This window comes from Trichechus manatus, unplaced genomic scaffold, assembly GCF_000243295.1.
Source record: "Trichechus manatus latirostris isolate Lorelei unplaced genomic scaffold, TriManLat1.0 scaffold00131, whole genome shotgun sequence".
Lineage (NCBI taxonomy): Eukaryota > Metazoa > Chordata > Mammalia > Sirenia > Trichechidae > Trichechus > Trichechus manatus.
The window spans coordinates 7,841,641-7,865,267 of NW_004444067.1; the positions used below are offsets into that span (position 1 = coordinate 7,841,641).

The 23,627-nt window shown below is 40.7% G+C and overlaps 1 protein-coding gene across 1 annotated transcript; it reads right to left on the reverse strand.

Annotated features, from left to right (window-relative positions):
* Window positions 1-1,364: 1,364 nt before the first annotated feature.
* Window positions 1,365-16,078, reverse strand: ZNF605 (zinc finger protein 605). The gene is made up of 5 exons (XM_012558029.2): window positions 15,906-16,078; window positions 13,136-13,425; window positions 9,283-9,403; window positions 8,956-9,051; window positions 1,365-5,226 (listed from the first exon to the last, which is right to left on the reverse strand). Exons 2-5 carry the CDS (start codon window positions 13,148-13,150, stop codon window positions 3,434-3,436), a joined length of 2,025 nt encoding a protein of 674 aa, XP_012413483.1. The 5' UTR covers window positions 13,151-13,425; window positions 15,906-16,078; the 3' UTR covers window positions 1,365-3,433.
* Between the last annotated feature and the right edge of the window lie 7,549 nt (window positions 16,079-23,627).

The window sequence follows — 23,627 nt, forward strand, 5'->3', positions numbered from 1 at the left end:
AAGTTGTTTGGCCAACTCAGAGGTAGCATGTAAGACTTCAAAAACCTTCTGGTTCCTATTACTGACAAGGGATTTAGTATTAACTGCAAGTCCATTTACATATGTAGCAGATGGTAATAACTTCCAGAGCCATTTACATATGCAGCAAAACAAGGCACAAAGAACTACGTAATTCTGCCATAACTTCGCCTGCAGTGTTAAAGTACAAAGAGAAAATATTGATGTTTAATGTGGGAAATTTGGGTAATGTCAGTCTAGGCTCTATGGGGCACAAGTAACAGTACCATGCTCACAATTTTGTTAAATGCTCATCATTTAAAACGTGGCACAGAAAATAAATGGCACATTCAAAGAGTTAACTCAAGAAAATTTAATGAAGGGACTATTTAAAGATACGTGTTCAGAATTAAGGAAATCAACAAGGGATGGTGAAACACCAAGAAGCAATTATCACCTTTAAGTCTAAACAGCAAGGAGAGGGAATGCTGTTAACTGAAAGATGGCAAGATCTAGAGCAACGTAAGAAGGGCTGTCCAATGGGAGCTGTAGCCACAGAGGAGCACAGACACTGCCTAACCATGGTCCAGGAGGGAGGGCTCATAAATACCCCAACCTCTCTCCCTCTCACCCTCTGATCTTTTACTGGTACCTCCCATGGTTCAAACCTAAGCAGAAACCCAGAGAAGCAGTCTCTAGAGGACAGCCTCTGAGGGGGCACAGCAGAGAAAGAAGGAAAACGGGTCTAGGGAAATAGAGTATAATCAGTACATACACAGATCCATAATGCATAAAATTCTTTTGTATAGTTGCTACAAATACAAGTCAACCTGAGCTCTGAGGAAACAAGCTTCTGATTCAGATGAGGCAATGTATTTAAACTATTTTGAAAGCTTCATACTTAAGTGCTACTGTCACACATTTTACTTCTAAATATATAATAAACCCCAAATACATTTCATTAGTTTTGTTTTAAGCAGTCAACTACCTTCCTAAAAGATTTAGAAATGAGAAAAAAAAAATTTTATATTTACTCATATATTCACCATTTTGGGCACTCTCCATTCCTTTGTGTAGATCCAGATTTCCACTTCGTATTACTTTCCTGCTGCCCAAAGAACTTGCTTTAATTTCCTGCAGGCAGGTTTGCAGGTGATGAATTCTCTTGGTTTTTGTCTGAAAGAGTCTTTGTTTTGCCTTCAGTTAAAAAAAAAAAAATGTTTTTGCTGGGAATAGGTTTAGAGCTGCAGGGCTTCCCCACCCTCTTCCTTTTTTCTTTCTTTCAGTAATTTAAAGATGTTCACTCCAGTGTCTTCTAGTTTGAATACTTTCTGACAAGAAGTGTGCTGTAGTTTTTTGTTCCTCTATATGTATTGTGTCTTTTTTTTTTTTCCTTCTCTAGGTGCTTCAAAATTTTTCTCTTTGTCACTGATTTTCAGAAAATGTGACTTAAGTGTAGTTTTGTTTCTTCTGCTTGGGGTTCTCTGAGCACACTGAATCTGTAAGGTTATAGTTTTCATCACATTTGGGAATTTTTCAGTCATTATTTATTCAAGTACTTTTCTGCTCCCTTCTCTCTCAGCACCTACCAGGACTAATTATGTGTATATCTCACCACTCTGATTCTCTGTTCTCTTTTTTCCAGTCTTTTTTCAATCCACACGTCACGTGGATAGTTTCTGTTCTTACTGTTCAAGTTCATTGATCTTCTGTGTCTAATCTGTTCTTAATTCATTATATACATAATGTAGATATGTATAATTTCAAATATTGTTGCTTTCATCCCTAAAAGTTCCACCTGGACTCCTTCTTTCATCTTCCACCTTAGGTTTCATCAAGTTCATGTCTCCTCTACTTTCCATTTATAATAGCTATTTTAACATCCTTTCTATTAACTCCATCATCTTTGTCTTTTCTGGGTCTGTTTCTATTGATCTATTTTTCTCCTGCTTCTTTGTATGCCAAATAAGTTTTATTGCATGCCAGACACTGTGAATTCTACCTTGTTGGTGCTATGATTTGTTGTATTCCTTTACAGTGTTGGATTTTGCACTGGTGTACAATTAAGTTACATGGAATTAATTAGGTCCTTTACAGGCTTGATTAAGCTTTGTTAGGGTGGGTCCAGAGCAGCCTTTAATCTAGGGATAATTTAGCCTCACTACTAAAACAATACCATTCTGAGAATTCTACCTGATGCCTCACACATAAGTTCTTTCTGCTCTGGCTGGTGGGAACATGAACTATTTCTAGCCCTGTGTGAGATCCTGGAACTGTTCAGACTATGCTTTCTAGAGGTTCTTTTCCTGGCCTCAGGAAGTTTCAAAGTGTTAAAGGGGACCCTGCAGATTTCTGGAGCTTGCTCTGTCTCTGGCAAATTCCCTCTTCTCTAGTACTCTTTGCTGCAAATTCTCGACTCCTTGCACTAATTGTGTCTTCTGAAGCCAGCAAGACTGTTCCCCTCCCTGAACTGCCACCTAAAAACTGCCACTAGGCAGTTAGCTAGGCCATTGTAGGGCCCACCTCACCTTATTTCCTTTCTCCCAGGGATCTCACACCTGTGCTTGTCATGTATTTGAAAACCATTATTTCATATGTATTGTATAGTTTCTAGCTGTTCGTGGCAGGAGAGTAAATCTGGTCTGTCATTCTATTGTGGCTGACAGAAGAAATCTTCACCCTTAGTAAACAGAGTTACTATTTAGAGTTGTCAAATTTTGTAATAATTTACATACAGTGAACACAATTTCCTTGGAGAATTATTTTAATGGGATTATGCTTCTCAAACTCTTTAAATTATTAGGGCTATTCCTTAGTATGAAATCTCTAATATACAATATTCAGCATTTCCTGTAGTCATTAGGCGCTTGGCTATAAACCAAAAGGTCGGCAGTTTGCACTCGCCAGCTGCTCTAGTGGAGAAAGATAGCAGTTTGCTTCCGTAAAGATTTATATCCTTGGAAACCCAGTGGGCAGTTCTACTCTCTCCTATAGGGTCCCTACAAGTTGGAATGGACTCAGCTGCAATGGGTTTTAAGTATTCTCTGGTGTATAATGAGTTGTCATTTCTTGATGAAATCTTTTTGCTCACTTGTTAAAACAATAGTTTTTCTCCTGTTTAGATCCTCAGTTTAATGAGCTGAGAACTTCTGACTAAAAGCTTTTGTACCATACAGTATTGATAAAACTTTCACCTTGATGAGTTACCTTATGTGTAACTAGCTGTGACTGCTGGGGGAAGGCTTTTTACATTCTTTACTTTTTACAAATTCTGTCCTTTATGAATTCTGTTTAGTGAGACTCCCCATGAAAGCTTTTTCAACAGTAACTGCATTGATAAGTTTTCTCTTCTGTAGTGAGAAACACTCTCTTCACAAGTGTTAAAGGGTATGACATCTAAGACTGGCTTTCCACATTCATTGCCCTCATATGGTTTCTACCTTATATGATTTTTCTGATGTATCATAAGCTGTGACTTCCTATTGAAGGTGGTCTCACATTCATTGCGTCCATAGTATTTTTCTCCTGTATGAATTCTTTGATGCCTCATGAGGTGTGACTTTCTAGTGAAAGACTTTGCACATTCATCACATTCATAGGGTCTCTCTCCTGTATGAATTCTCTGATGTATAATAAGCTGTGCCTTCTCAAAAAAAGCTTTTCCACAATCGCTGCATCCATAGGTTTTCTCTCCTGTGTGATTTCTCTGATGTTTAATAAGCTGCACTTTTTGAACAAACGCTTTCCCACATTCACTGCATTCATAGGGTTTCTCCCCTGTATGAATTCTCTGATGCCTAATGAGTTGTGGCTTCCAGGCAAAAGCCTTCCTACATTCGCCACATTCAAAGGGTTTTTCCCCTGTGTGGGTTCTTTGATGATGGATGAGACTTGACTTTTCACTGAAGGTTTTCCTGCATTCACCACACTCATAGGGTTTCTCCCCTGTGTGTGTCCTCTGATGTGATACCAGGCTTGACTTCTGAGTGAAGGCTTTCCCACATTCACTGCATTCATAAGGTTTTTCTCCAGTATGCGTTCTCTGATGTGTTAGGAGTTGTGACTTCCCAAAGAAGGTTTTTCCACATTCAACACATCCATAGGGTTTCTCTCCTAAATGGATTTTCTGATGTCTGATTAGCTCTGACTTCTTAAAGAAGGCCTCTTCACAATCACTACATTGATAGTTCTTCTTTCCTGTATGAGTTATCTGGTGTTTAATAAGCTGTGGCTTTCTCATGAAGGCTTCACCACATTCATTGCATTCATAGGGCTTCTCTCCTGTATGAATCCTCTGATGTCTAATGAGGAGTGAATTCCTGCTGAAGGCTTTCTTACACTCACTACACGCATAGGGTTTCTTCCCTGTGTGAGTCCTCTGATGAGTAATAAGCTGTGACTTCCAAAAGAAGGCTTTCCCACATTCATTGCATTTATAGGGTTTCTCTCCCGTATGAGTTCTCTGATGTGTAATAAGCTTTAATTTCTGGGAGAAAGCTTTCCCACAGTCACTGCATCCATAGGGTTTCTCTATTGTATGGGTTATCTGATGCCTTTTAAGCTGTGACTTCCTGCTGAAGGCTTTTCCACATTCACTGCATCCATAGGGTTTCTCTCCTGTATGAGTTCTCTGATGTAAAATGAGCAAGGACTTCCTACTGAAAGCTTTCTGACATTCACCACACCCATAAGGTTTTTCTCCTGAATGAGTCCTTTGATGTATAGTGAGCAATGACTTCTGTGAGAAGGCTTTTCCACATTCACTGCACTGGTAGGGTTTCTCTCCTGTGTGTGTTCTCTGATGTATAATAAGCTGTGACCTCTTATTAAAAGCTTTGCCACATTCCATACATAAATACACTCCTCTGTGTGTTATATGATTTGTAATAAGCCATGACTCTTTACTGCTGGTTTGTCTACATTTATTGCAATCACAGTATTTTATTCCATCATGAGTTCTGTCTGGTATGATATGGAATAATAACTTCTTATTAAAAGCATCAAGTTGCATTCTTCCACAGTGACTTTTTGGAATAATTAAATCGAAAGGATGTTTTAAATTTTTTCCACCTGTGCCATATTTATGCGGTCTCGTTGCTAAATGAGCAAAGTTCATGCCTGAATGAAATATTTTCCCCAAAACATCATATTCATGGCATCTCTCCATACTTTTAAGCTTGTCTTGATTATCCTCGTGCCTCATATTGTGATTATTATCTAGCCAGACTTCTAAAAAGGAAAAAATGAACCATAGTGTGTAAATCCTCCAATGATTATGCTTATTGCAAAAAAATTTTAGAAATGGAGTCTAGTATAACAGTTTTAAAAACTCCTTAAATAGAGGGTCTACTTATTGGACATTAAAATATTTAACAGAAATTAAAACAGATTTTTAAATGATAAATGTTTATAAACTTGTAAAATAAGAAGAGATGAAATATACTCAAGAAGCAGTCAATGTGAGATTAAAGAGTCTGGAGTAATTTCTAATCGAGTACTGGCGTGGTTAACTTACTTCCTATATAAAAATATACTGATTATCTACTATGGTCTAGAACTCTGTTAGTAGCAGATCAGGAAAGAAAACAGGTAAGTACCCTACCATCGCAGGGCTTACAATACAGTAAAAAAGACTGAGAATAATAAATAAACAAAAGAACACAATTAGTATACACTGTAGAATGCTATAAAGGAAGAAATACTGGATATGATGTAGAGTAAATGTAGGATACCAACTTTAGACCTGAAAGATGAGAAACATTACATTTCTGTATTAACTTTATATTGTAAAAACATTCTTATTCAAGATCATCACCTGAATCATTGATACCAGTTACTTCATTGTCACTAGAGCTACTTTTGGAATTATCCAAGAGTTCTCCATCATTCACTCTTAGTTAAGTATTTTTTTTGATAATCAACCCTTTTTAATTCAATCTATAATCTATACAATGAAAAAACATATATGCACATATATTGCTATCAATAAAAATTATCTATTTACACAATAGAAAATAGCAAGTGTCTATTTGCAAAATATTAGGACAGATTTTTTTCACCCTGTAAGTACAACTGTTTGTGATTTCCACAACATGACCATTTATTGAATATTTTTAAGTGATCATTTAAAGGTTTGTTTCCTTTTTGATGATGTCCTTTACTAGCAATATATGAGGTAATAGTCCCAGGAAGTATTCTGCAACATGAAACATTTGGTAAGGTCTCAAACATAAGGAAACTACTACTTTTATGATGGGTAAATTTTTTTTTGGGGGGGGGGGGAACCCTCACCTAATTGTCAGACATGATCAGAATTTCAGAGGAAGAACCAACTAAAGCCACTAATATAGAAGAATAAAAGGAGGACTCAACATTTGGGACTTAAGTGAGTGAAGATGATAATGTTATTTATTGAGGTGGGAAAGACTACAGAAATAAGAGGTCTGGGGATTAAAAGCAAGAGTAATATGTAGATATGAATAGCATGAGATCCATTTGAAGAATTAAGAATTGTTTTATGAAATGTTTGTGGAAAAAAAAATGATAGTTTTAGATTAAAATAAAAAACAAGATTAAGAAATATATTTATCCAAATAATAAATTAAATGATATATACAATGGAGTAATTCATTTACAGATTTAAAAGTTTAGATATTCAACTGTGTCAAAAATCCTTGAAAAATAAGAAAATATTGTTAGGAAAACAGGTAGATCACATTTTCCCAGTGTAGCCTGCTGCCTTCATTTCACTCCACTTCTCCACACTGGTGTCACTGCTTCCAGTCCTGCTCCCTGTTTAAAACTAATCTCCTTACAGAAGCCAAAAATCCTCTCCTTAAACACACTTTGAATAAATTCAGACTTCTTATCAAGGTTTACCATGGCCCTGTGTAACCCGGTGTCTTCCAGCCTCTTCAACTTCATCTCTTATCACTCTCACTCACTACTCCTCAGCCACAATGGATTCGTTTCTGTTTCTTTGGCCACAGAGACCTTTTCAGCCTTAGGACGTTTGCATCTGCTGTTCCTTTTATTTGGAATGCCTAGCTCATTCAAGTCTAAACATCATTTTGATGGTTGACTAACAAAAACCCTGCTTATTTCCTTCATATCATTTATCAAATATGTGATCATTTTACTTTTATCTCTCTCACTAGAATGTAAATTCCATGAGGACAGGGAACAGGTCTGTACTTTTCACTAATGTACATACCAAATTGCATAGCATAAAACAAGTCCTCAATACGTGTAGGATAAACATTTTGACTTATTAATGAACTTCTAAAGTAGTACTTTTCTTTATCATTAGTCTTAGTAATCAACTTTGAATTTTAACACAAATACTTCATGTTCAATTGAATGTCTTATATGGTTTTGTATTATCTTCTGAAATGAAATTCTAGGCTCCTATAAGGTATTTCATGGCTCTTATTTCACTCAGTCCCTTTCACTGAACACAACTGCAGTGGTTCTCAATTAATGGGGGAACATAAAAACGACACAGATTTACCAAACCACACATACCTAGATGTAATGAACCATGTGAATGGTGCCTCCACAACTATAATGTCAAATATTTCCCAGGGTACACTGATGCACAGGCTTAGATGAAAACCTTTGTATTAAAGAACTACTTGATGAGTAAGAGTCTGCCCTCACCTGGTTCCACAACAATCAATGAAATACTTAATACACAGTGTAAATTCCATAGAGAGCAAAAAAGAATACGTTACTAGCCATCTCTCTTTGTGGGGAAAAAAAAACCTAAGAATCATATTAAGGAATTCTGGATTGACTAAGTTCTAATCAGGTCTGAGTTCCCATGATACAGATACTGAGTAGAGATTTCAGAAAAGGCTGGGAGTAAAGGAATATTCACTGGAGGTGACAAGAGAACTCAAAATGAAGAGAAGGATAATGTTAATGGGGAAAGCATACTATAAGCAAAGGCCCAGAAAAATGTAGGAATGACATTAAAGAAGAACCTAGCTTAAACAGAGTTGACTATGACTTTGGGCACAGAAAAATAATTAGACAGATAATACCATGAGGTTCTTTAACATAAAAGGTGTTTAAATATCACATAGCAGGTCATGGGGAGACTTCAACCTGTCAGACTATTGGAGAAAATGCATGAGAAGACTTAGAGAAGCTAAGCGTCAGATGCCCCAGAAAGATGACTGGAAGCTGGCTTCAAAGCCCCCAGGCTGCACAGAAGTAGGGAAGAGGCAGAATCTCCTTCCCCTGTTTAAATATCAGATGCTTATTCTATATCCATGGATTCACCTTTTGATTCCTCTCTGACTTAACATAGAAATCTGACAAATTTTTAGGAAGGAAAAAAACAATTATTAAAGGAAAATAGAAGGGAATCAGTGTCAACTAAAATGAGGAAAAATTTAGGAATTCTTGAAGAGGAGAAAAGAAACCTATCCTTGACAGGCTGGTTTGGAGGGCAGGAGAGAAAAAGGAAAAGGAGACAGAAGAAGCTAGGAAGAAGAACCCTATCCAAGAAGGCAAGGTCCTAAATAACCAGCCATCAATCTATTACATTGCGTGGGTCAGAGGGAGCACATTTCATCGTTAATCTATGTAAAGAAGGCAAGTCCTAACGTGGAGACCAGACATACAACATATTAATTTACAACCACGAAGAACTTATGTCACCAGATTTAGAAACTTTATATACAGTTTTGTAAACAACCTTTCAAAAGTGCCAACCTGTCATTAAAAAACTGAGATTTAGCTTTCACTGCATCACATACAGAGCCCTGGTGGCGCAGTGGTTAAGAACTTGGCTGCTAACCAAAAGGTTGGCAGTTCCAATCCACCAGCCACTCCTTGGAAACCCCATGAGATAGTTCTGCTGTGTCCTATAGGGTCGCTATGAGTTGGAATCGACTTGACAGCAATGTTTTTTTTTATTTTTGCATCCCATACAGCCTGGTTCTTTCTCACCTGAGAAGTTCTGACTTATCATTTCTTCGTCTATTATCCATGGCTCTTCTCCTTGTTCCAGCTTGAAAATTGCATTCGGTTTGATAATTTGATACCCTGTTAAGTGGAAACACAGAGGACCTGAACCCAATTGCTTAGGCTGAAGGATTCTTAAATATGAAGAATGTTTTATTAAAAAGACTGCAAGATAAAGCGAACAAATAAAAGTCTTTCAAGTGGGTGTAGAAACTAAAGAATCTTTAACATCTGAAACTTAAATCCAGAATCACCGCAGAGGCCCCACAGTTACTGGGTACATAGTAAGTTATGTAAGATGAGTGTTCTTACCCAAGAAAACTAGATTGCTGTAGTTCTCCAACATCACATCTCTGTATAAGTTCTTTTGAGTAAGATTAAGCAGCTGCCATTCCTCCAATGTGAAATCCACAGCCACATCCTCAAATGACACCTGAAAAGCACAATCCCTGTTAGATCCAAAGATCTTGTAGAAGACAGGCTATCTTTTTATTTGTGGTGGGCAGTCTCTAAGATGCCCCAGTGATCTCTGACTCCTGTCATCATGCTTTTGCGTAGTCCTTCCCACTTGAGTGTCGGCGGGACTACTAATTTGCTTTCAATGACTATAATAGGGCAGAAGTGATAGGATGTCACTTCCAGGATTAGGTTATAAAAAGGCTGTGGCTTCTGTCTTGGGCAAGCTGTCTGCGGGAAGCCAGCTGCCATGTTGTGACGTAGTCCTGTGAAGACGTCCAGGGGCAAGGAATGGAGGCCTGCTAACACCCACATGCATGAGTGTGGAAGGGGAATCTTGAGGCCTGGAAGGGGATCATCTTACTGTGCCTTGAGAGGACTCGGCCCTGTCCAACATCTTGATTACAGCTTTGTGAGAGACCCTGAACAAAAACCACCTGGGTGATCTGTTGGCAGAGTCCTAACACACAGAAACTGTGAAATAATGTTGTTTTCAGCTTCTCAGGTTTGTGATAATTTGTTACACAGTGTCTTAGTTATCTAGTGCTGCTGTAACAGATTAAGTGGTGGCTTTAACAAACAGAAATTTATTTTCTCACAGTTTAGGATGCTAGAAGTCTGAATTCAGGGCATCAGCTCTAGGGGAAGGGTTTCTCTTTCTGTCAGCTCTAGGGGAAGTTCCTTGTCTCTTCAGCTTTTATTCCCTGGTTCCTTGGGGATCTCCATGTGGCTTGGCATCAGTTTTCCTCCATGTCTGCTTCTCTTGCTTGTTCAATCTCTTTCAAATCTCAAAAGAGACTGACTCAAGATACACCCTACACTAATCCTGTCTCATTAACATAACAAAGACAACCCATTCTGAAATGGGATTATAACCACAGGCACAGAGGCTAGGATTTACAACATCTATTTCTGGGGAACACAATTCAATAGATAACACACAGCAATAGAAAACTAATCTGGAATTATACTTTGAGGAAGAAACAAAAATGTTATTAAAATATTTACCATTGTGAATTCATCCATCCACCAATCCATTCTATAAGAAATTGGAATAGGTTGTGTTTGGAACAATTCTTTGCTGAGCAGGACTGCCCCATGCATTTTAAGCAGGCCTGGCCTCTACCCACTAAATGACAGCAGATATGTAGGCACATCCGCATATTTAAAACACTCTCTTCCCTCAGGGGGGTGGTTCTGCTCCCAAACAAGAACTGTCTAGTTCTTTTAGATATCTTCTGGAACTTAAATAGTAACCATTAAGGTACAAGGAACTGTAATGGGTGCTAGAAATATAAAAATGAGCAGAAAAAATTCATGTTTTCAAATACTTCTTAGTCTTTTCAGGCCAACAGTCTACCCATGCAAAGGCAGTAAGGTTTGAGATTGGCTATGAGACGAGAGTATACAGGGTACAGGGACAAAAGAGGCATAAAGACAGTGATTTGTGGATATTTTAAAAAACAACCAAACCCGCTGTCATCGAGTCAATTCCAACTCATAGCGACCTCAATGGAGGCCTGCTGACACAGAGCAGAACTGCCCCATAGGGTTTTCAGGGAGTGGCTGGTGGATTCTAGTTGCTAACCTTGTGGTTAGCAGCCTGAGCTCTTAACCACTGAACCATCAGGGCTCCTTGTGGACATTAGGTTAGGCAGTAAGAAGAGGGTAAAGCTTATGAAGGGTCTTAGGAAAGCACTAACGGGTTACACAGGGTTGTAGGGAAAAGGACTTTCCAGAGGTAGCAGCATGAGCAAAGGCATTAAAAATCAAAAAACCCAGAAGACATGGCCCCCCCGACTCTCTGTTAGCCCAAAACTAAAACCATTCCCAAAGTCAACTCTTCAAAGATTAGATATAAAGTGATACTCGTGGTTCTCGTGAAGAGTGTGCTTCTTAGCTCAAGCAAATACATGAGACTAAATGGGCAGCTCCTGTCTGGAGGCGAGATGAGAAGGCAGAAAGCGACAGGAGCTGGTTGAATGGACATGGGAAATCCGGGGTGGAAAGGAGGAGTGTGCTGTCATAGTATGGGGAGTGCAACTAGGGTCACATAGCAGTGTGTGTATGAAGTTTCATATAAGAAATTAACTTGAACTGTAAACTTTCATTTAAAGCACAATTAAAAAAAAACAAAAAAACTATGAGATAACACAATATACCTGTTAGAATGTCTGAACTTAGGCTGATCTACCAAGTGTTGGTGAGGATGTGCACCAGCTGGAACTTTCATATGCTGCTGATGGGAATGTAAAATGACACAACTACTTTGGAAAACAGTCTGGCAGTTTCTTAAGAAATTAAACATGTGACTAGCTTATGACCCAGTCATTCTACTTTTGGGTATTTACCCAAGAAAAATAAAGCATACGTCCATAGAAAAAAAAACAAAAAAACAAGCACAATTCATCTGAGCGACTGTAAAGACGTCAATAATATAAAAGGGGACAGGAAAGTATGGAAACAATCCCAGACCCTTTTGTAAAGTGGAAGCTGGAACCTAGAGAGGTAAGGCCAGCTTTCACCCGAACACAGGTAAACCTGAGCATTCTCATCTCAACAGCTATGAAGGGCATAGAGGAGAGGAGAGAAGCTTCTGGCAGTCCAAGAATGAAACTCTAATAGGATATCTTCCTGTCTGAGTTATCTAGTGCCGCCGTAACAGAAATACAAGTGGAGGCTTTAACAAACAAATTTATTTTCTCACAGTTTAGCAGGCTAGAAATCTGAATTCAAGGCTTCCTTTCTCTTTTGGCTCTGGGGGAAGGTCTTTGTTCCTGGGTTCCCTGGTGATCTTTGTGGGGTGTGGCATCTGTCTTCCCCCATTTCTGCTTGCTACTCTAGGCCTAATCTGCTCTTTTTATAGCTCGAAGGTGACTGGCTTAAAACACACCCTACACTGACATGGCCTCTTATCATAACAAAGAAAACCCATTTCCAAATGAGATTGTAACTACAGGTACAGGGGTTAAGATTTACAACACACATTTTATGGTAGACACAGTCAATCCATAACACTTCCCTCATAAAGCTGGAACCCCAAAGGGCAAATAAACAAGAAAATACTGAACTGCCTTCTACAAAAAATGTATCAAAATTCCAACTGAGAGACTATTTATGGGCACCACTGAAGGCACGGCAGTAATCAATTATACCAGATGATTTAGTTTTCTTTCCTAAAACTCGAATATAGCTCTACTGTATACTCAAGGCACGCTGTTTCAGTCCCCTGACAAACTGTTTAATGAGTTCTCCTTCAGAATCATGCCCTTAGCTAATTTTGAGGAACTCTTCACAAAAAAGTCCTAGAAAATATTCTATTGCATTTATTATAAAGTTGCTATTTAGGACTTTGTCCACTATAGCCTATATAAATAGCTATCAAAACAATGTGTAAGGAAATATTGCTCCTCCTGAGTAACTGCTCCCCTTTTTCCTTTTGACAGAAGAAACCCTGTAGCTATTCCTGTTTCCCTTTGTGTCACAGAATATCTAAGAAAAGCTTGCAGCTTAACTCTAACAGTGAAGGACCTTATATCGTCTCCATCTGTGTTCCAAAGGTAAGACTTTTGAATGATCCTATAATCCACTTTGTGCTTCTCTTGACAATTTTCTACAAGTTTTTTTTTTTTTCTACATATGATGTTTGTTGTAGTGATTCTGCTAAGCCTCCTCACGTTCACTGCCAGAGGATCAACAAATAACTCACCTGTGACTTGATCATTTTCTGCTGCTTCTGGGACACTTGCTGTGTGCTGTGACTTCTCTGTCCTGCCGCTCTGTGGAGAGGCTTCTGTTCAAAGGTCTGTACACTGAGAATGCATTCCTGATCCTGAGGCCTCTTCTTATCTCATGTGAATTGTCTTGTTCCTGAGTGCCATGGCCCGTGTAAATTTATTTTGGATGACGTAGTTAATTTGAGGTCCTACATCCTGTGTTCCTCTTGTTGGTAACTCATATCTGAAGCCTCAGACTGGATGTCTGGAGACTGAATAAGGGCTGGTGGGGAACAAAACAGGACGGAATGTGAGCAACTGTGGGTCTCAATGGAGAGTGACCGGCATCTGGGCCAGGTCCACCCCATGCATCCCACTTAACAGCCCTGGGTCCCACCCATACACACCAGATTGAAACCACCCACCTCACTGGTGCCAGCAAACACCCACAGTGGGCAGCACCACCACACCAAACCTCTCTGCAAGGACATCAAGAAATTCTGGAAATACAGTGATAGCTCTCTCATTCTCCAGCAATATTTCCTGGGGGCACTTAAATAAAATAAATTACTTTCAAGGATGCAATGGAATAAAGTTCAACTCATTCCTAGGCAGGATGGTAAACAGAAAAGGGCTAAAGATCAAATTGGTGAATTAGCCTGGGGTGCTAGCTTCCTTCCCCCCAAATCAGCCCTGGGGTAAAAGAAAAGCATAGATCAGAGGAAGCAATAGTAATAAGGAAAAGAGACCCCAGGTGAGATTGCAGCCGTAGTGAAGCTGACTGCCTAAGTGTGGGTTTGGGGCTAAGCAGCCTAGAACATTTGGCAGCCAGAAGGGGCAGCGAGAAGAGAGGTCTAAGGAAAGCTTTTATGTTGCTTCTTCCTCACCTCACCTTGGGACAAATATGCCTGCCCTTCCCCTCAGAAATCAGGAAGTGAGTGCCTATTTGTATTGACATACTCACACCATCCTTTCTCAGTCACACTAAGTTTCACATACACTCACACACAAGCACACACTCCCACAGACTCATTTACTGGTCAAGGAAGCAGCTTCTGCTGAGTGCCTGTTATGTCCTAGGCACTGTTCTGGGCACAGGGGAGAGACTATTAAAATAAACAAGGTGCCTGTCCTACAGGAAATACATTCAAGAGTGGGAAACAGACAAGTAAATAAAATAATTTCAGACTGTGAGAGTACTTAGAAGAGTAACGTGACAGAGTATGTGTGGATGGAGTTCCTGGGTGGCACAAACGGCTAAGCGCTCAGCTACTAGCCAAAAGGTTGGCAGTTTGAACCCACTCAGAGGCACCTCGAAAGATAGGCCTGGCAATCTACTTCTGAAAGATTAGTCTTGAAAACCCTATGGAGCAGTTCTGCTCTGCACATGTGGGGACGCCATGAGTTGGAGCCGACTCCACGCAACTAACAACAACATCTGGAGTACAGTCACAGAAGGCCTCTCAGAGGAGGTAACGTTTAGCTGAGCTCAGAAAGAGAAAGAGCCTACCTTCTAAACACTGATCCCAAGACACCCCAGTGGCTCCCCCTAAGCCCCCCATTTAATAATCTCCACAGATTGTCTAATCACTGACCAAAAATGTGCCCCAAATGCTGCATCCCAAAGTATGCTCCCCCCCCCCGCAAGAACTCCAATCACTCCTATAGACATCCACTCACTCTCCTTAACAGGTACCCCATCACTGCTCTCACAGAACCCCCATCATTGACATCCTCAGGCTGTCTCTTATCACTACAAGCTGCCTAAAGTAGCCCCATCACTAAACCCCAAAGGATCCCTAATCCCTTATCTCACAGTGCCCCCAAGTATTCACCCCACGTGACACCCCATTCTCTGATGCACCCCATGCTCATTCATCATCCACTGACACTCCCATATGGCTTCCTAATCATCATTCTGTAAGGGCTTCCAACTCTCCACAAACACTGACACCCCAGGCTCCCCTGCAATGACTCCCAACAAAAAGGTCTCCAATTACTACCCTACATCCATGCAATCACCAGCCCCAACAGACCAGCCATTTATATCTAGACCGCCTTCCCCAATCTCTGATGCCTCAATTTCACGCCCCCAAACAAGGCCTAGAAAGGATCCTTAACCTAACCACTCATCCCAGGCCATCCCAGTCATTCCCTTCCAAGTAATGAAATCCATAGTCCAACAATTCTCTGGCTCCCTCTGTATCTCCCCAAAATAGACGCCTCCCCCAAAAGGTATTATTCATACCCACTGGCCTGCAATTATTAACCCAAAGACCTCCAATTCCTTGGTCACCAGAATCCTAATTATTCATACAAACAAATCCTCACCATGAGATACACACTCATCTCCAAGGCCCCTGATCCACGCCCCTCACTCAACAAGGGCAGCCCGCATGCAGTGACTCCCTCACTCTCAATCTCTCCCCGTCCTGCCTCCAACGCTCGATTGCTCAACTCCGAAAGACTTCAGAAGTGATCCCCAAAGGCCCCTTCCAACGATTCACCCTAGACGTTCCCAATCAACCAATTAATTCCCCCCACTGGCCCCACAACCACTCAAGCCCCAAATGATTGATTTCCGCAGAAACTCCAGTAACTGTCCCTCAGATGTCCCCAAATTAATCAGTTTCACAGCCACCTCCACAAACCCCTCGTCACTCACCCCCACAGAATCCCACGATCCAGCCCCGCCCACTCGCCCGCCGCTCGGCGTCTCGGAGACCCCCTCGTCCCCTCCCACGCGGCCCCGGGTCACCCTACCAGGCCCGGAGACGGCGCGTGCACTAGGAGGCAGCCTTCTCGGGCATTCCTCGAGACCAGGCTCTGGGGCGGGTCGGGGCTATAGCTGGTGTCACCGCGGAACTCGGGCGGACACAGAAGTCATCTCCGGCCACACAGCCTCGTCGCCCATCTTCCACCCTAGACACCCCTCCCCCTGCGCCCCCGCAGCGCCGCGGTGTACGCGGCCCGACTGCGGAAGTGTACGCGCAGAACTACATTTCCCAGAGTCCTGCGCGCCCTGGAACAGCCGTTTTCTGAGGGCTCCGAGGGGCCGCGCCTTAAACGCGGGACTCTTCCGTAAGCTCGCTAGTGTGAAGTTTCGGGTTCCTACGTATGATTGGTTCCTAGTTCAACAAGATGTCCCAGTATACTGTGAGACACCAGTGGGAAATTTTCCATGCACAAAAACGCGTTTTCTACACCAGGACTGCATTCCTTTTCTTACGGCAGGGAGAGGCACATGAGAAGTGCCGGGGTAAAATTTTTGTGTTTAGCCGCTAGGGGAGACCTTGGTTAATTCATAGAGTATTCTGGGAATTGTAGTACCAGCCGTCCACGGGTTTGCGCAGGCGCACTTCCACTCCACAGTGAGCGGCCCCAGCCTTGTGCCGGAGCGTTGCTAGGCGACCGGGTGTCCTGACAAGGCGCACTATGTGCCCGCCGCACGGCTTGCGGTAGCCTGGACTGTGTCTGGCACGTGAGGCCGTTGGAGCTCTTTACCTGCATCCTGCCCTTTTTCCGGGCGTCGGCCTTAGGGGGTGGGCGCTGCCGTTGCTTTGCGTCTTCGATCGAGAACCGAGGCTGGAGTGAGGTGTCGGCGTGGTCCCCCACCGCCTTCAGCTTCGGAGCTCGGAGGGCTGACTTGCCGCTCGACTTCCCTCGCACTTCCGTTGTGTCTGGGTGATGCCCTTGATGTTTGCAGTAAATGGAAAGTTGTTACAGCACATTTGAAAGTCTGTGTCTAAAATCAGTGCCCTCATCCGTGAAGTCAGAATAGCAGTAGTAGAAACGAGGACTGTAATTATGAGTATTTCTGTTTTGTGTGTATGCAGCAAGGATTTGTTTTCTTCACTTATAAAATACAAGATGTAAGTAGGGCTAGTGGCCTTTTCGTTGTATGTGGGTTCATTATATCACGTTAGGCACAAGTATGACTTTATAATTATCTTTATTCACAGGTTATGTATGGTTTGAGATGTATACAGGTGCCAAGTTGACAAGGGGTGGACTGTGATGGTTAAGGTTATGCGGCAACTTGGCTGGGCCATGATTCTAAGTGGTTTGCCAGTCACGATGTGATCAATTCCATGATGAGATTTGATGTAGTGTGATCACGTCCACGATGGGATCTGCTGTGAGTAGCCAATGATTTGAAATCTCATCTGCAAGAGACTTCTTTAAAGTGTTAAAAAGCAAAGATGTCACCTTGAAAGCTAAGGTGCGCCTGAGCCAAGCCGTGGTGTTTTCCATTGCCTCATGGGCATGCGAAAGCTGGCTAATGAATAAGGAAGACCAAATAATTGACGCCTTTGAATTATGGTGTTGGTGAAGCCTATTGAATATACTATGAACTGACAAAAGAATGAACAAATCTGTGTTGGAAGAAGTACAGCCAGAATGCTTAGAAGCAAGGATGGAGAGACTACGTCTCACATGCTTTGGACATGTTATCAGGAGGGATCAGTCCCTGGAGAAGGACATTGTGCTTGGTAGAGGGTCAGTGAAAAAGAGGAAGACCCTCAACGAGACGGGTTCACACGGTGGCTGCAAAAATGGGCTCAAGCATAATGATTGTGAGGATGGCGAGCGACCGGGCAGTGTTTCATTCTGCTGTGCGTAGGTTCGCTATGAGTAGGAATTGACTCGACGGCACCTCACAACAACATTAAAATTCACTCTTTACTTTTTTAAAAAAATGCTGTTGATGTTTCTTTGCTTTGTCATTGTTGTTAGTTGCCGTCAAGTCGATTCTGCCTTATGGGGAACTTGGGTAGAGAGTTCCATACGGTTTTCAAGGCTGTGACCTTTCAGAAGCTTTCCCAGGCCTGTCTTCAGAGGCACTTGCACTTTCAGCTAGTAGTCAAGTGTTTAACTATTTGCACCATCTAGCAACCTCCCCTTCTTTGCTTTACTTACCTGAAAATCACCTATTCTTTTCTCTGACAAATTTCTGTCATTGATCTACATATTTGTTGACATATTATTCCTTAAACATATGTAGTGTAGAAATCAGCAATGTGGTATAAATCTCAAGGAATATACAGTCCAGTGGAGAGATAACACACTTATAATTATCAAAGTGTAAGCTGCCTCAAGATAATTTCTTATATGGGTTATGAAGTTTAACTCTAAAGTATTTTCAAGTTTTATATTCAAACCTGGGTGACTTGAAGGTAACACTGTCACTAACAGAAGAAAAGACGAAAGACAATGGTTAATCCCTTTGGATACTAAGACGTGTAGCTGGTGATCTTTTTGAGGAATGAATAAAAGTTTGAACAACTAACCAAAGGTTGGATGATGATAGAGACCTCCAATAGGGCAGCCAAATTTATGTGGGAGGGAGACAAAGTGATCAGTTAGGTGTGGTTTTATAAAACCAAGGTTTCAAGTGCTCAGGGTCTGAACTCAGAAGCAGTGTCAGAAGGAATGCAATGGAGTGAAATTTGAATACCATTGAATAGGTAGGATTCTGTGGACTGTTTTTTATCAGTAGGAACAAAAATGATTTTAAGCTTTCTTTCTTGAGCTATTCCTACTGGTCCTTGGTGCTTACCTCAAGCCATTTTCTTTGTCCAGATTCCTGTTTCTTCCAGGTGATATCTCAATAATAGTAACAACAACAACCAGAACCACTTCCTCTTCTTCTTCTTCTTTTTTTTTTATTGTGCTTTAGGTAAAAGTTTACAGCTCAAGTTAATTTCTCATTCAAGAATTTATACGCATATTGTTTTGTGGTATTGGTTGCAATCCCCACAATGTGACAGCACACTCCCCCTTTCCACCCCAGGTTCCCTGTGTCCATTCAACCAGTTCCTGTCCCTTCCTGCCTTCTCATTCTGCTTTTGGACAGGAGTTGCCCATTTGGTCTCATGTATCTGATTAAACTAAGAAGCATGTTCCTCATGTGTATTGTTTTTTGTTTTATAATCCTGTCTAATCTTTGTCTGAAGAGTGGGCTTTGGGAATGGTTTCAGCTCTGCATTAGCAGAGCAGCTAGGGGCAGTAGTTCCAGGAGTTCCTCCAGTTTCTGTCAGACCAGTAAGTCTGGTCTTTTTATTTGAATGTGCATTCTGTTTTATGTTTTTCTCCTGCTCTGTCGTGTTCCCTGTCAGAGCAGTCATTGGTGGTAGGGGCACCATCTAGTTCTGTCTCAGGCAGAAGTCTCTGATTCACTTGGTCCTTTAGTCCTTTGGGCTAGTATTTTCCTTGTGTCTTTGGTTTTCTTCATTATCCTTTGCTCCAAGTGGGATGGGACCGATAGATGTGTCTTAGGTGGCTGCTCGCAAGCTTTTAAGATCCCAGACGCTACTCACCAAAGTGGGATGTAGAACATTCTCTTTATAAACTATGTTATGCCAGTTGAACTAGATGTCCCCTGAAAGTATGGTCCCCAGGACCCAGTCCCAGCTACTCTGTCCCTTAAAGTGTTTAGATGTGTCTAGGAAACTTCTTTGCTTTTGCTTTGGTTCAGTTGTGCTGAAATCCCCTGTATTGTGTGTTGTCCTTCCCTTCATCAAAGTTGACCCTTGTCTACTATCTAGTTAGCAGAACCACTTCTTGAGCACTTACTTTCTGCCCTTCTCTTATGTTATTTTGATATGATGATGTTTATCCTCATTTTACACGTAAGGAAATTGAGTTACAGAGAAACTTGCCAATAGGGACAAAGTAGTAACTGGAAAAACCGGAGTGTGAAAATCAAGTCTTTTAGACTCTAAATCTGAAAATGTCTTCACCAAACTCCTTGTTTCCCATTTTAATCTCTTCCATCTGAACTCTGGGTCACGTTTTACTGCAATCACTTGTGAAGCCCCTTGCTTGCCCCTTCCACCCAAAGGGAACCTCAAAACAGTCCTAAGAAAATCATATCACAATTGAGACACAGTCTTTCTTTTCTCCCAAAACATGCAAAAATAAGTAGTGACTTTTTTCTCTTTCAGAGGTCAAATCTATGTGTGAGACCCTGCAGGTGCCTCTAAAGAAGGCCGTTTATGAAGACACATCATCTGAGCATAAGAGAACAGGGTGTGGTTTTGAGTGTTTCTTTTCAGAGAAGCTTGGAAATGTGAGAGGCATGTTGAGAGACAGCAGGAAAATAAGGAGGGACATTCCTGGCAAATGATGATTACTAATAGAAAAATCCTCATTTTTAGTTAGCCTACATCCTTTACTCTGCATCAGAGAATTCATACAGAAGAGAAATTTTCTGAATATTTCAAAAGTGGGAAGTATGTTAGCCATTACTCAATTCTTACTCAGCATCACAGAACTCACACAGGAGAGGAAACTTATGAGAACAGGGAATGTAGAAATACCTTAAGTCACAGGTAAGAACTTATTGCACATCACAGAAATCACAATAGGGAAAAACCTTATGAATGTAGGAAGACCTTCAAGTGCTACTCATCCTTTAATGAACATCAGAGCATTTCTTCTAGAGCCAAGTTCCTTGATTGTAAGAAACGTGGGAAGGCATTTAACATCATAGCACATCTTACTCAACATTAGAGTTCCCAAATCAGTGGAAGAGCTTATGAATGTCATGAATATAGCAAAGGTTTATGTAATCACATATCTCTTATTGATCATCAGAGAATTCTTTCTGATGATATTCATAACTGTGAGGAATGTGGGAAAGCTTTTAGTCATGTTGTTGTTAGGTGCTGTTGAGTTGGTTCCAATTCATAGCAACCCTATGTACAACAGAACAAGACACTGCTAGGTCCTGCGCCATCCTCACAATCATTTCTATACTTAAGCCCATGGTTGCAGCCACTATGTGAATCCATCTCATCGAGGGTCTTTCTCTTTTTCGCTGACCCCGTACTTTACCAAGCTTGATGTCCTTCTCCAGGGAATGATCCCTCCCATTTACACGTCCAAAGTACGTGAGACAAAGTCTCGCCATCCTTGCTTCTAAGGAGTGTTCTGGTTGTACTTCTTCCAAGACAGACTTGTTCCTTCTTTTGTCAGTTTGTGGTATATTCGATATTCTTCACCAACACCACAATTCAAAGGCGTCAATTCTTCTTTGGTGTTCCTTATTCATCGTCCAGCTTCTGCGTGCATATAAGGCGATTGAAAATACCATGGTTTGGGTCAGGCGCACCTTAGTCTTCAAGGTGACATCTTTGCTTTTAACAGTTTAAAGAGGTCTTTTGCAGCAGATTTGCCCAATGCAATGCGTCTTTTTATTTCTTGACTGCTGGTTCCATGGGTATTGATTGTAGATCCAAGTAAAATGAAATACTTGACAACTTTAATCTTTTCTCCATTTATTATGATGTTGCTTATTGGTCCAGTTGTGAGGATTTTTATTTTCTTTATGTTACGGTGTAATCCATACTGAAGGCTGTGGTATTTGATCTTCATCAGTAAGTGCTTCAAGTCCTCTTCACTTTCGGCAAGCAAAGTTGTGTAATCTGCATAACACAGGTTGTTAATGGGTCTTCCTCCAGTCCTGATGCTGTGTTCTTCTATATGTAGTCCAGCTTCTCGGATTATTTGCTCAGCCTACAGATTGAATAGGTACGGTGAATGGATACGACACTTACACACACCTTTCTTGACTTTAAACCACGCAGTATCCCTTTGTTCTGTTCGAACAACTGCATCTTGATCTACGTACAGGTTCCTCATGAGCACAATTAAGTGTTCTGGAATTCCCATTCTTTGCAATGTTATCCATAATTTTTTATGATCCACACAGTCTAATCCCTTTGCGTGGTAGAATTCCTGGGTCGAAAGGTAAATGTGTGTACTTTGTAAGATATTGCCAATTTCTGTTCTATAGGGGTGTCTTAGGTTGGGTTCTCTAGAGAAGCAAAACCAGTAAAGGGTATAAATATATATATATAGAAAAATTTATACCAAGGAAATGGCTGTGCAGTTGTAGAGGCTGTAACGTCCCAAGTCAATGGGTCAGGATAGAGGCTTCTCCTGATTCAGGTAGCTGCAGGGGCTGGTGAACCCAAGATCAGCAGGTTGGAGAGTAAGGCTGTTGCTCACAGGCTGTGAAGACCCACGAATCCCAAGATTGGCAGGCAAGACTACAGGTAAGCTGCTAGCTCAAGTCCCAAGAACCAGAGGCCAGATGAACAGGAGCCAGCTGTAGGATCCAGAAGAAGCAAAACAGCCCCTGAGCCCTGCCTGAACATCTGCCCACACTTGATGAAGGCCACATGCCCAAGGAAACTCCCCTTCAACTGATTGACTACTCGTAGCAGATCCCATCATGGGGGTGATCACATATCAGATCTCAACAAGGAAGTGACCACAACATAACACGACTGCCAAAACATTGAGAATCATGGCCCAGCCAAGCTGACACACAACCTTAACCATCACATTTTGCATCCTCACTAGCAATGTATAAGAGTGTCTGTTTCCAAAAGCCTCACCAACAGAGTGTAATGGCATGATTTTTACTTTCACTAACTGATGTGTGACAAATGGTACCTCAGTGTAGTTTTAATTTGCATTTTATTATGAGTGAGGGTAAAAATGCTATTTGTATATTTTCTGTAGTATGCTTTAATATCTGATTGTGCTAGTACTTTTCATTGCTCTTCTTTTTCAAGCCTGTTCTTTTAGGTTGTGTAGTTGTTGGTTTAAAGTTATTAATAATAGTCTCTTAAGATTATTTTAAATATGATATGTATATATGAATTCTTTTATAATTCTCTTAATTTTTGTAATTACATAGTGATATCCACTTTTTCATTCCTGATATAGTAATTTGCTTCTCTGTTTATCTTGGTTGGTATAGCTAATGTTTTGTCTATTTTGTTCATCTTTTCAATGGTTTCATTGATTTCCTCTGTTGTTTTAAATTCCAATTATCTGGGAATTTCCTACATTTCTTTCTGTTGTTGATTTCTAATTTAATTTCATTGTTTCAGTGAAAATACTATATTTTAAATTTTTTAAGACTTGATTTGTGGCCTAGCATATGATCTATGCTGGACAATGTTCCATGTTCAGACAAAAATTATATGTATGTCCTTAGTTGGAGTATTGTGTATATGTGTTAGTTTGAATTCATTCATAGTGTTGAGTCTCTTCTTACTAATTTTCTGTCTAGTTTGATTTTATCTTAAATATTTCCATTCTTTTGCTTTTTCCTGACTATGTTGTTCTATAATTAGCTTTTTGATTTGAGAATTTACTTATTTTTTTATTGCTATAATTACTTAAGACTATGAAATTTTCTGTGATCACTGTTTTAAGGAAATTATTATGTAAACTATTGTCTACAATTTTGTTTGCATTTCCCATTTTCACTCAGTATTTATTTAATAGAGAACTTTAAGGGTTTTCTTTGGCAGAAGGACTTTTTAATTGTTATTAATTTGTAGTTTTATTATATCGTGATTATGGGAGAAAGATGTGGCAGTCTGCTTCCATAAAGATTTACAGCCTTGGAAACCCTATGAAACAATTCTACTTTGTCTTATAGGGTTGCTAGGAGTTGGAATT